This window comes from Pogona vitticeps, chromosome 5 (assembly GCF_051106095.1).
Source record: "Pogona vitticeps strain Pit_001003342236 chromosome 5, PviZW2.1, whole genome shotgun sequence".
Taxonomy (NCBI): Eukaryota; Metazoa; Chordata; class Lepidosauria; order Squamata; family Agamidae; genus Pogona; species Pogona vitticeps.
The window spans coordinates 31175772-31189302 of record NC_135787.1 but is presented as its reverse complement, the minus strand read 5'-3'; the positions used below and the strand labels follow the sequence as shown (position 1 = coordinate 31189302).

Below are 13531 nucleotides of genomic sequence, written 5' to 3'. Positions count from 1 at the left end.
CTAGGTCTAGCTTGGCCTCTTTCCTGCTCCTGCCCAGTGCTAACTGGGAGCTTTCTTTCTTAACAGAAAGCTTGGGTGGAAATAGGCTTAGCTCAGCTTCTAAGTTTTCCAGTGGAGGCTTTACTCCCAGAAGAGCCACATTTAGTTGTCTATAAAGTGCTTGTCTGTCATGTAGAACACTGGTTCTTAACCTTGGGTTACTCAGGAGTTTTGGACTGCAACTCCCAGAAGCCTTCACCACCAACTGTGCTGGCTGGGGTTTCTGGGGGTTGCAGTTCAAAAACATCCGAGTAACGAAGGTTAAGAACCACTGATGTAGAACTCCCAGAATAGAGAATGATGGGATTTGTAGTCCAAGAAAATAAAAAAAATCCCATCCTTATTATTAAGCTTGTTCGATAAAATCCTAATGCTATTAGACTTACCTGAGACCTTTTGTATTACTTCATTGACCTCTTTCATAAATACTTTCTGCACAAAAACCAAATGGTTCAAAAGATCTGTTGTAAGATTATGCTCGAAGGATCCAACCTGGAAAGAAAAAGAGTATTAACAAATGTTTATATGAATAATGGTCAGTTCATCGTGTTTTTCTTAATAAGGAAAGAATTGAAGATCAAGAATTTCAATCTTCTCTTTTGTTAACTAACAGAATTGCCCCACACAAAGCAGATGCATGCAGGACAAAATGTGATGGTCAGGTGAGGTTACAGTCAGAAAAATATTATACTAAGTACAAATGTTGTCAATAGATAATAGGAAAACACAAACAAATTTTTCGAGGCTAGGGGCATACTTAAATACAAACCTCAGCTACACAACGCAAATAGTTCCCCTGAAGATAATAGCCCTGCTTAGTGGGCAGCTCATCAATACTCCATATGTGATCTGAATAGGTGTCATGTTCTTCCATGATATATTTCCCTGACATTGTGACTGGAGGAAGATTGAGACTGGCTGAAGGAGGGATGGTGGACATATCAGTGGCAGAGACTTTAGAAGTGAACCGCAACCTGTGATTTGGCAGCTCAAATGTAAACCTTGTTTGTGCACCTGTGAAAGGAAAAAGACATGTTCTCACTTTAACATTCTACAGTGGCACTGCAAATATGGAAACAGGTACCAGCTTCTTGATTTACTTGTAAATAGAATATTAAAAATCTGGACTAACATTTGCAAATGCAGATGTTGTTTCCTGCCGTCAAGTTGCTTCCGACTTACAGTGACCCTATGAATCAGTGACCTCCACAATGTCCTGCTCTCCATCGTTCCACTCAGCTTTTGTAAACTCACAACTGACTTCTTTTAGGGAGTCAGTCCATCTCATATATGCAGATGGGAAGCCATATTTTTGAATGATTCTCTCATGTATAAAACATGTTAGGAAGGAAGTACACTTTGCATGTTTATCAGTGGAAACGCTTAAAAAAAACCTTCATCACTCAAAGAAAAAAGAGTACAGTATTCTACTTCAGTCTCTAAACCTAAAACATCAGTCAACTGTATTAAAAGTACTGTACAACCTCACATTTTTACAAGTAGCTATTATATTTATGAACTTTCATGGAACTAGATTACCTGTCATTCCATGACTCCTCATTCTTCCCATTTTATATTCAGCTTTCAAGGATGGCAAGAGTGCAGCTCCAATAGCAATTCCATCAATCATGGCACTAAATTTAAGGACTATGGGCTTCTTTTCCAAACCTTCTGGCAATTGTGGAAATTCATTCGTTTCAACAGGTGTTTGATTTACACTTGTTGGTGTCTTTTCTGCAGGCAGTGGTGTTGTAACATCCTCTTTTGCAGGCTGTGGCCTATTCATAGAAAAGGGACAGCTAGTCACATACTATAAACTTTATATAGAGAGCATCAGATTCATCACATACATTCAGCTGAAGTAAAAAATCAAGATGCCAAATGCCACAACTTCCCCGGTACTCACCCTGCACTTGGCTGTCTAATGAGGTCAGATATCTGTTTTGAAAGCTGGTGAGAACTGCGCACCATCATACTGTGAAGTGTAGCTGGGTGCTGAGGAATGTTGATGCTAATAGCCCCTACTTTGAAGACAGCAGCATTGTTTGTTTTCAGCCCCCTTTGGGCACTATAAAGAGCCTGCGATTTGGCAATGCTACATTTCACCACCGTTCTACGAAGAAACAGAAGACTTTTTGATATGCTTTAAAAATAATTTTTAAAATACCTAACTTTGAAATCCCTAGTGAATTGCTCTTGTACCATCAAATAAAATGGTTTGCAATTTAAAGAAGCATATGTGGATATGCCTTACGAGATACTTAGTTTATGAAAACCATGCTAATTTTACTCAGAAACTTACATACCGGCAAAAAAAGAGAGGCTAGTGTACCTGTGCCCACCAGCAGACACAAGAAACAGTCCATTTTTACACCATAAAGGATACTTTAATTTCCAGACTACACTGAAACAGAAGTTATAAAAAGACTTCAGCCAAGAACTACCTCAAAATAAGCATGGATGAACATGTGCTTATTGCCAGTTTAGGAAGTCATTTAATGCATAAAGCAGATATGCATGCATAACAAAACAACATCACTCATTATAAAAAGACAAAGCAAGTATGGGAAGAAAAATGGCACACACGTTCCCCATGCATCTCTTTACTGCATATGATCTAATTTTATTTCATATGTGAACATTTTTCTATTTTGCGTACTATTTAGAAAGCTAACTTTTCTTATGGCTAAATCTAAACAGGTTTCTACATATAGCAAAAAATATATTGATTCCACTAAAATATATGTTTTAATGAAAACATATTGGCAGTATCTTTTGTATGCATAACAGTATGTTATACATTCTTGTACAGGGGGCAGAAAGGTATTTACATTAAATTTTAAAAGGAAAAACAAAGGAAATTAAAAAAATAGTTATTTCATCACAGGTGAAGGACAGATTTCAATTATGAATGGCATCCATTTGTGGCTTTAAAAACTGCTTTCCAAATTTTTTTATGTTGGTGGATCAAAAGATCACACTTTCAGTTTAGATTTAAAAACATGGGACCTTACCTCATGAAAGAAAGTATTTTTTCAGCCAATATCTGCCCTTTATTGGCTCTGATAAATGATAGCTCCCCCTATACTTGTCACAGAGGTGTTCAGCTTTGTGGTTTTCAAACCACAACTCCTGGAAATCCCCAGGCATGGATAGTCTGCCTTGGGATATTGGGAGTCCTGCTCAAAAATCACAAATCTTTCTGCCTGCATGCCATTCTAAAGCTTGAAGCCTGGACCACACATAATCATAGGCATTACAAATTGCAGCAATTAAATGGAATAAGATCCCAAAGGATTTTATTGAAATTTAGTGCCATAAACTGCAGTCATAACTGAAGCAGTAGGGACCTCTCTTTTAGATTAAAAAAATAAATAAATCAGTTCATTATTTTTATACAGATTTTATAAGTCTTTCATCCAAAATCACCTTATAATATCTGAGACATGCAACTTCATTGAGCTATTTCATCCATCTATTATATAATTTTAAAAATAAGTCAAGAGATTACTGGAGTTAAGTTTCTTCTGGAACATTGAAAAATCAAGACATGATTTTTTTTTATTGCACTACTTTGGCTCTCAGCTTCTTTGTCTCAGATAATACAGGTTAGTTACACATCTGAATCTGTATCACAGTAGCTTAATTTCTGCCACCTGAAGCAACGTCAGTGCAGCCTAAGCTATTTACCCGAAGGTATGGGACCTATGTGTGCACTGCAAAACCTGGCACCACAAAAAGCATACTACAACTATGAGGATGACACTCAAGGACCCATTGAGTTTGGTTGCTTCAATGAAATGGGACTGATGATAGTTGCTGGCACTCTTGTGGTAAGCATAACTGTCATGAGAGTACCCCGTGGCAATTAAAGTAACTGGAACTTCTGCAGGAATCACATTACACAGATACTTTGCTGTTTGTATGGATCCTATCCTAATATACTACTAAGGTAGTTTTTATAACTGGAAAATCACAATTTCTGTCATCATCAGAGCAAAAGGCAAGACTCAAAATGGATAATTCAGGCCTAATACTTGTACTGTAGCCTATATTAGTAACTGTAGAAAAATATTTTGAAGATGGGGGGGACATATCTCACAATAATTTATGTAATGATTAAAATAAGTAAAGAAACATCTAGCCTAGACACTATCTAAAATGGCTGGTTAATATACTATGTCAATTATATATCATCATAACTATCATTAAGGAGCAGCTGAGTACAATTAAAAACTGCAAAAAGCATCTTAACTACACTATACACAGTGTTAGCTGCAAGCCATTTAAACATAAGGTGACATACAGAAATTCTTGTTTGGCTGTACTTGTTGGTGATGTAGGGAAATCCTCCAGTCTACAGGTGAAGATTGGAAGAAAGCAAAAACAAAAACAAAGCAAAATAGGGAATAAACAGTCATGCAGAAGAATTAGTCAGATATTTATTACCCACAATATGAGCAATTGCTTGAAAATATTAACATTCAGCAGTGACATCCTGCAAGTATGGAGGGGGGGCACCATGAATACTTAGCTACCCTTTCAAGGACTTCATCATTCCTGTTGTTGCAGATATTATTTCCATCTGCTCTCAAAGGCTATTTGGGTAGAGCAACTCAATACCCAATTAAGTATGCATACAAGTATGTTATTATTACGTAGAAGCCTCCTGTATCCATTCAAACAGATTCAATAATCAACAGAAGCAATAAATTCACACTTCCAAAGATTTTACAAAATTGCTTCTGATTTTGTTACACCATCTGTTGGTCACGCTTGCATATAAATGTGAGGAATTTTAACTACCTTTTGAGACAGCATGTGACTGGCAAACTTCATTTACATATTTTAAGCTCATCTACAAAATCATTTGATTGAAACTGCTCCTGATATTAAACTTGTTGATACTGAAAATACTGTACAGGGCATAGGACGACATTTCAAAGGAATTAGTCCAAACATTAGCTATTTCCATGGATTCTGAAACATCCTACCATTAATATTTCAACAGCCAGATAAATATAATTTGGATTATCTAAGTAGTTCTGAAAAATCATAAGGAAACAACCTCTATCACCATAATGCTCTGCAGCATCCTGCCATTCTAGCCTGATTGCTCAAACTGGCAACCCCCCCAAAAAAAACAACAACAACAAAAAACCCACCAAATCTCCTAGTATGCAGTTTTAAATGAATGAACTGTGGAGAGTGGGCATATTAAGCAAAATATTCACGTTGTTGTTTTAAGAGCAGACAATAGTAGAGAATAAATATAAAAAGTGAAATAAAAAACCTTAGAAATAATTTAAAAAGATAAATTAAATAATAAAGAACACAGTGGGAATAGGTTAATTACTATGTTAACTATTACGTGCAGTTCAGTAAATATACCAAAGTCATCCTATGAAACATTATTATAGCTTGTATACAATCAAGAACCTTTTGATTTGCCACAATTTGCCCAGAAATCTACAGTTTTACAAGAGTGATTATAATAGTACCATTGTTAGAAAGGGAAAAGGGAAAGAGCCAAGAAAGATTCCGGTTAAATACATGAAAACTGCACAGAAATATTCAAAGGGGTAAGATGCTCACTCTGCAACATCAATTTTGACTTCTATTTGGATTAATATAGTTCAACAATTATTTCAAATGCTACTGTAACCAAACAGGCTTGACTAGGCAACCCACAAAACTTCATCTATTATTTCCTGTGAGTCAGCTATTCAGTAATACTATGCAATGAAATCATCATTAAATATTAGTCATCTTTGATTATAACTCAAACAACATTGTTATTTTTATTTGTAAATTTATGTCTAATGAGTATATGTAAACATGTTCCTTTTTCATTGTCGTGCTGTTCTTAGCTTACTTAAACACTGTAAGCTCCCTTAAATCCAGCTAAATTAAATATCTAAAAAGAGGAATGAGGCTGGAACCCAACTGCTAGTCCCAAAACAATCAATGGGACTTACCTTTGTGTTGAGTTCCCATTCAGCAGATGATTAAGCAGCTGGCATTAGCAATTGGATTTACATTTTGGAATATAAACTTTATGTTGTTTGGCATAAGTGCGTATCTTATAAATAGTGATTCGTAAGTAAGCTTTTTTTTAAATTTCACACTCACTGAATGTTTGGGGTGATCCCTTCCAGAAGAACAATATTCACACCACCTATATGAGCTGTAGCACATGTCTCGGTCATCTTTTGATGCAGCACATCTTTTAAAAGGAAAAAAAATGAAAGTATAATGTAAAATTACATATTATTTGCATATATATTAACTGAAACACAATAAGCCAAAAGTGGAAAATATGTGGCCTTCTGGATACTGTTGAGCTCCTTCTCCCTTCAGCTCCAGACAGTATACTGGCTTTTCTCTATTCAGGGACACTTGGAATGAAAAGCAACACAGATGAGCTAGCTCCATTTGTATCTCTTCTTGATACTAGCCTTCCATATCCCTGTCACTGCTTTCTCTCATTCCCCGTGTCCAACTACCTACAACAGCTGCTAGGAACAGGACAGATTACTGAAACTGACTATCTGCAGAGCTTCGGAGATTAGGCCAAGGACCACATAAAATCAATTCAAGTAGCCCAGAGCCTGAACACTCCAGTTGTCACCACTACCATTCCAATATACTACAATAAGCAGAACACATGAAAGAAAGAAAGAAAGAAAGAAAGAAAGAAAGAAAGAAAGAAAGAAAGAAAGAAAGAAAGAAAGAAAGAAAGAAAGAAAGAAAGAAAGAAAGAAAGAAAGAAAGAAAGAAAGAAAGAAGATTAAGCGGCCCACATTATGAAACACTGTATTTGGAATCCTATACCTTTCATCTTTTCTTTCAGTGTAAAACTACCATGAATCCTCTTCAGTTCTGATTCCATTGTTAGTCCACCAATATCTGCTTCGAGATGTGTGCGATTCACCATGCCTATTCCAAACACTATCAGAGTCACATGCTGAGGCTCCGATATGACCAAACTCCTTTTCCTTTGTGTTCTGCTCAGACTGCTGCTATCTTGCTCATTCTCAAATGCAACCCTACATGCAGGTTCAGTAGGGCTCCGAACACCTGCAACAAATAAAGAAGTATTTAATAGAACTGGCAAACCACATTCTACAAGCAATTCAATTAGATAGACCAGATCATACAATTAATTCACAAATTGCCAGACCAAATTCTACGCCCGAGTGAAAAAAATTATATTTCACCCTTAGGTACAACCCTTTCAAGCAGTTCTTGCAACCATTCATCATGGAATTCACTACAGATATTTCATTCACCTTATAATATACAATTTTATAGTAAGGCCCTTATAAGATTGAACTATGCTTTCTCCACATAAATAATGGACTTTCAATTATATAATTTAAAATGATCAATAGGTCACAAAATACGCTACAGAAGACTGTATAATATGTTATACCGTGTTTCCCTGAAAAAAGAACAGGGTCTTATATTAATTTTTGCTCCAAAAAACACATTAGGGTTCATTTTCAGGGGATTTTTTTTCATCTACAACAATCTACATTTATTCAAATACAGTAATGTCATCTTCTGGTTGCTGCACAATGGTGGAGGGCAGGATTTCACTTAACTGGGGCTTATTTTTTGGAGTAGGACTTATATTACAAGCATCCTGAAAAATCATACTAGGGCTTATTTTCAGGGAAAGAGGATACATTATATTATCATTGTTGTTGTTTAGTTGTTTAGTCGTGTCCGACTCTTCGTGACCCCATGGACCAGAGCACGCCAGGCCCCCCTATCCTCCACCGCCTACCTGTATTATATTACAGCCAGAATTCTACTGAGAAACACCACACATGTAAGGGAACTGCATAAGTGGTTCCCTCAACTTTCTAGCCACCTGTCATGCATCTAGACACAACCAAGTGTGCCACTGCATACATGATCTAGGTACTGTATGTCAAAGTGTGCAACAGATAGCTGGGATGATCAAAAGAAGAAGAAAAGTAAAGCTGCTTGTATACAGCTCCATAGCGCTTAAAAGTGCTCTCTGGGCAGTTTACAATTTAATTATGCAGGCTACACATTGCCCTTTCCCAATGGGCTGCATACTCAATTTGCCAACTCTAAGATGAGCGCCATAACTTTCTAAACATGACAATAATAGAAGTTGATCACTTCATATACAGTTCATCTTAATGGGAAATCACAGCTAACTGAATCTAGAATTCTAACACTTGTTAGACAATTGTTTGGCGAGCCAACTAGAATATTAAAGATGCCTCATTCATTTACAAAGAACCTTTCTTAAACACAATTTTGCACCTCCTGTTGTCAATTAATTTTTTTTGTTTTGTCAAAAAAACCCTATCTTCCTCCTTCAGTATCCAGAACTACGACTTCCTCAGCTTGTAAGTTCTCTGCATTTTTTGCAGCCAAATGAATGCTTTATTTTGTCAGCATCTTACTGAGCAATTTGCATCGTGAACCCTAGCTAAGAAACTCTATAAGATAACTTTATGAACATTCTTACCTGTTGGATAAAATGTTTCAGAAGATTTTTCTAAAATCCCTGTTGGATCTGAGATAAGGGAGTAGAAGTTCAACAGCTTATACATATTTTGCCAACACTCTGCTGAAGGCTCACTCTGCTCTGACACTGTGATTGAATCAGAGTCATCCATATGAATGGTCACGTGATCAACAACATCTTTTGAGCCTTTCCTGGAAACTTTAGAAGTTCGTCTTTCCGACCTCCCAAGAGAATTTTTGTTCCGAGATTCTTTTTTATTGTTCTCATTATTTGACCGTTTGTTTTTTGCATTATTTATTCTGTTTACGCCATTCAGACTTCCTCGAGAGCTGCGACTGAAATCTGAAGAACGGAAGTCTCTATGTTTGCGAGTTTTAAAGGTGGGTGTAGGAGAAGCTGAACCAGCTGTGTATCTACTGAGTTTGATATCCGTTTGTGTAGCTTTGATGTCGTCTATCATGGTACTAAACTGGTGGATAAGACGTACTAGTGCCATATCTACGTGCTGGCTTATAGACTGACATGAGATTGTAAAATTACAATGAAAGGTACTATAATGACGTTTATTGAAGTCATGAAATGCAAGAGCATTGGTGGAGTTCTGAGGGGTACACACTGATTTCTCCATTATAACAGCACTGATGCTGAAGGTTTCCAACATTAAGGCTGGTTTGAATTCAAGTGGAGGAAGATTGACTGCTCCTTGCCTAAGAAAGAAATATAAAGGTTTAAAAATAATTTTAAATATCACTAAACATTAACACTGAACCCCACTGAACAACTAACCTATCCTCTGTATATTTTGCTTCCATTTACTGTACAATAAAACATAGGTACCATGTGATATTATAGAGTACTAAGCACTGAGGTTATTGATTTAGGATTTCGTTTCCATGCCTCTATTGTCTTATCCAGAATAGAAACAAATAACAGCTTTTTCTCATAAGTGAATAAACAAGAAAGTTTAAGGATCTGATGATTCTCAGCCATAATGATAGGCTGATCACTTGCAAAGGATCAATGTACAACCACAAAAATCTTCAAAATCTGTTTCTTAGGCATTCTTCAGTCTTGAGAGAACCAAAATGTCAGGTGACAGAATTCATCCTGCCTTGTACGAAGGGGAGTAGCATACCGCTACCCCAGCTTAAGCTCCAAATAAGTTTATCTCTGATTCATACTTTTGGTATGGTAGAAATGAATCATTTTCAACACTTTGAGACAAAAGAGAGACGTTGAAAAAAACCCCTATAAAGGCCAGATAATCTGAAGTGACTAAAAAAAGTATTGACAATCATTAATACTGCACACATTATTGCAGCTTGAAGACCATACCTTCGTGCTCTTTTACTTCTTCTTTCTTTTGCTGTATCTGAATCAACAATGTCTGCCCTAAGGCAATCCAGAGTCCCAGAGAATGACAGATGTTCTCCAAAATACATCTTATAACACAACGGTACTGCATCTTGAGACTGAATCCCAGTATGGCTCAGAAGAGGCTTGAAAACAACCTATTGAAAAATAATGTTTGTTTGTTTGTTTGTTTGTTTGAGTGCCATTAGACTGATTGGCATGCACAGAAATCAGTTGTAACACTGCTTGAAGAATGGTTTAGTGTAGGGATTCTTAATGTGGCTTGCAACTCAGTGGTATATCCCAGGGGTATTTCTGCAGCACCTCTCAGCTCCCTTTCATTAAAAAAGTGTTAAGAGTCCCCAATGTCCTCTACTGGGTGTAGGATTAATATCTGCCATATTCTGAAAAAGACTGGAGTACACTGCCCTTCTTACTCTCTCTATATACTTTTTTGTAACTAAATAATAGGGGAGAGAATGTATTTCTCTGACACTGGTTCCCAGTTTTCAAGAAATTGTGAACTGTTAGAAAATATATTTATTGTACACCACACAATTTAAAATTGGAAGGCAAAAAGTTATTCAGTCCAACTGTTGACACAGGATTGATCAGGATCCATGATCAGTACTCTACATCATGTGCCATAAGAAATCACACTTTTACCATTAACTATTTACCCATTTATTTTTATTATTAATCAAATTCTGTATCTAGATAAGTGTAAGGCAAGTCTTTTCTTCCAAGAGAAGCTACCGTACTTCCCTTCATTTTCAGACGCTAATGCCCTCCTAGATAAAGGTTCCCCTTGATATTTAGTCCAGTCGTGTCTGACTCTAGGGGGCGGTGCTCATCCCCGTTTCCAAGCCATAGAGCCAGTGTTTGTCCGAAGATAGTTTCCGTAGTAATGTGGCCAGCACGACTAGACATGGAACACTTTTACCTTCCCACCGAGGTGGTACATATTTATCTACTTGCATTTGCATGCTTTTGAACAGCTAGATTGGCAGGAGCTGGGACAAGCGACAGGAGCTCACTCCATCGCGTGGATTTGATCTTACGACTGCTGGTCTTCTGACCTTGCAACACAGAGGCTTCTGCGGTTTAACCCGCAGCGCCACCACGTCCCTCACAATGCCCTCCTAGAGGAAACAAAACACTATTGCACTTCCTGAGACAGAGCACTAACTCCTTTTTAAGATAAGTCAACACAGATAAAAAATGCCAGCCCAGCTCAGCAATGAAAAAAGCCATTACACCAATGCAGATAAAGATGATGAACAGTTGAGACAGGTGCACAATAGTACAACAGTTTTGCACATAGCATAGAACAGTATGGTGACTGTTACTACACCCAAAGTGCTCACATGGTGTAATGTGGATGCATTAAGAAACACATTTAATTCACTAGACTGCACACTGCAGCTCTCATTGTAGACTTGGGACATCACAAGAGGAAGGGCCCTCCAAATAATCAATAATAGCGTAACACTCAGAGGGATGCTTAATGTGTTCTACATAATGCTATACTTGAAAAAGGTATAGAAATTGCAGTTAGCAGCTAGGCAGATTGTGGAACACTTGCATCTATTCAGCTAGTTATCTGCATGCAGCATGGGCCTCTGCGCTCAAGATGCTGAATGTTATTCTTAATACTGAATAATACTGCCTGGGTAAAGCTAAGACCTTTTAATTGCACTTTATTTTCCAAAAAAATCTGTCCCTTAAAGCTATATTATTTCTATGTCTCTGTTACTAAATCCTTATAAAACTGAACACAAAGACTGAACATGTTACACATGTGGAGGGCAACAGGATTTAAATCAATGATTTTAACTGTGTCAGCTGCCTTGAGTCTTTGGAGGGACAGGTATATTTAAATTTTTTAAATTTCATAAAGGAAAGCTGATGAGGTCAATTCAGAAATAAATGCTAAAAATATATTTATAACCGACAAAAATTTACATACAGTGGGGTCTTGACTTGAGAACTTAATCCGTATCGGAAGGCGGTTCTCAAGTCAAAACGTCTGTAGGTCAAGTCTCCATTGACCTACAGTGCATTGAAAACCAATTAATCCCGTAACAGGCCGTTTTTGTTCCATTTTGGTTTTTTTCTGGTCTGTAAGTCAAATCTCAGTCTGCAAGTCAAACCTAAATTTTGCGGCCAGAGAAGTCTGTAACTCAAAAAGTCTGTAAGTCAAGCCGTCTGTAAGTCAAGGGTCCACTGTAACTGAAATGTTATAACACTAGAGAATACTGGGTACATCCAATACTGAAAACACTCACTTGGGCATCTGCAAGCTGAACGGCAGGGAATCCCTGATTACCTTCCTCAATACCAGCAATGTCATCTTGACTAGTACTGTGTTGTGAATGTGTTCCATCCAGTGTGTTTTGATCACTTGACAGTACTGTATTGAAGTCGGATGCTGAAGGTATGGTTGGAAGATTTGGGGCCACACCTAGAAAAAAGATATTTCATTAAATTCTTCTGTACCATAGATATGTTGACCTCTATTTATCACTGAGGAAAAGTTAAACTAAAGTCAAACTTCATAGAATGAGGCCTCCATGTTCACAGGTAGTAACATCTCTGAATGTCTTGGAGAGAAGAGAACAGAGAAGTCCTGCTTATGAACTTCCTGAAAGTATCTGGCTCTAATCTGCTGGAGACTAAACATGAATCCTTTATCTGATCCACCAGCATATGTTCCTGTTTTAAGTGGCTGAGCATAGCTATCAGTGCTCAAAATATCCATTTTTAGCTCATTGGGGGATTGGGGGGGAGAAAGAAAATACTTCAAATAAAGAATACCTCTACAACATTAAAGTAAACACTAAATTTAGATTAGTACCTGTTTGGAGACTATTGTGTCCGGATTTGGCAACAGGAGACTCATGAACCACACTTCCTCTGTTCCCCACAGCATTTGACATCCAGTTATAAAAACTTACAGATGATGGCTCCGACAATAAAGGATGTTCTGATAACATTTCAGAAGGCACTGTGTTCACTAGGTGAATATAAAAACATCTTGATACACACTGCATGATCAATAAAACAAAGTGGTGTAGGAATTCTGATGTTATTGATATATTCGGTTTTGGAAAAAGAAAAAATATTTTTAATGAAACATAATGTCAGCTGGAAACCTTTATCACTCTGTAAACGGGTCATGATTTGGGGTATTTAGGAAACCATATCTCCCCAAACCTCACTTAATTAACAGTAATTGATTACTAAGCCCACTCTACAATTGCCTCTACTCTGAAAATATTAATATTTTGCTCCCTTGCCACCAAACATTCTTCCTTATTACTGTTCCACTCTTTAAGAACTGAAGACATATAGTTACAAGCTAGTGTGCTTCAAAGTAGTTCAGCATTTTGATGACACAAACATTTCCACCAATATTTCTATTGCTGAAGATCAGTAAGTGTCAGCTGAATTATATTTCTATGAAATATAATTTCCTATTACTGGTGCCATCAAGCTATAGATGTTTAAATTTACATCCTACCTTTCCAATAAAAATACTGCTCATAACAGCTAACAGTAATTTAACTGGCTAATATTAAACCTCCACTGGTTTCATTTTCAAGCTAGACAGAGAAACTAGTCTGA

The 13531-nt window shown here is 37.0% G+C and overlaps 1 protein-coding gene across 19 annotated transcripts in view; it reads right to left on the bottom strand.

The window, feature by feature from the left end:
* The window catches only part of BLTP1 (bridge-like lipid transfer protein family member 1), a 140286-nt gene that overhangs the window by 49081 nt on the left and 77674 nt on the right, over positions 1 to 13531 (bottom strand). For 14 of the 19 annotated variants that reach the window (XM_073001687.2, XM_073001694.2, XM_073001693.2 and 11 more), the window contains 11 exons: positions 12762 to 12920; positions 12193 to 12368; positions 9887 to 10062; positions 8552 to 9258; positions 6874 to 7119; positions 6172 to 6265; positions 4346 to 4396; positions 1946 to 2152; positions 1579 to 1817; positions 809 to 1053; positions 426 to 531 (listed from right to left, as the gene is read on the bottom strand). In XM_073001687.2, the coding sequence (XP_072857788.2) occupies positions 426 to 531; positions 809 to 1053; positions 1579 to 1817; positions 1946 to 2152; positions 4346 to 4396; positions 6172 to 6265; positions 6874 to 7119; positions 8552 to 9258; positions 9887 to 10062; positions 12193 to 12368; positions 12762 to 12920 (2406 nt within the window). The remainder of the gene's footprint in view (positions 1 to 425; positions 532 to 808; positions 1054 to 1578; positions 1818 to 1945; positions 2153 to 4345; positions 4397 to 6171; positions 6266 to 6873; positions 7120 to 8551; positions 9259 to 9886; positions 10063 to 12192; positions 12369 to 12761; positions 12921 to 13531) is intronic. The other 5 variants (XM_073001690.2, XM_078376686.1, XM_078376689.1 and 2 more) reach the window with 1 other exon arrangement.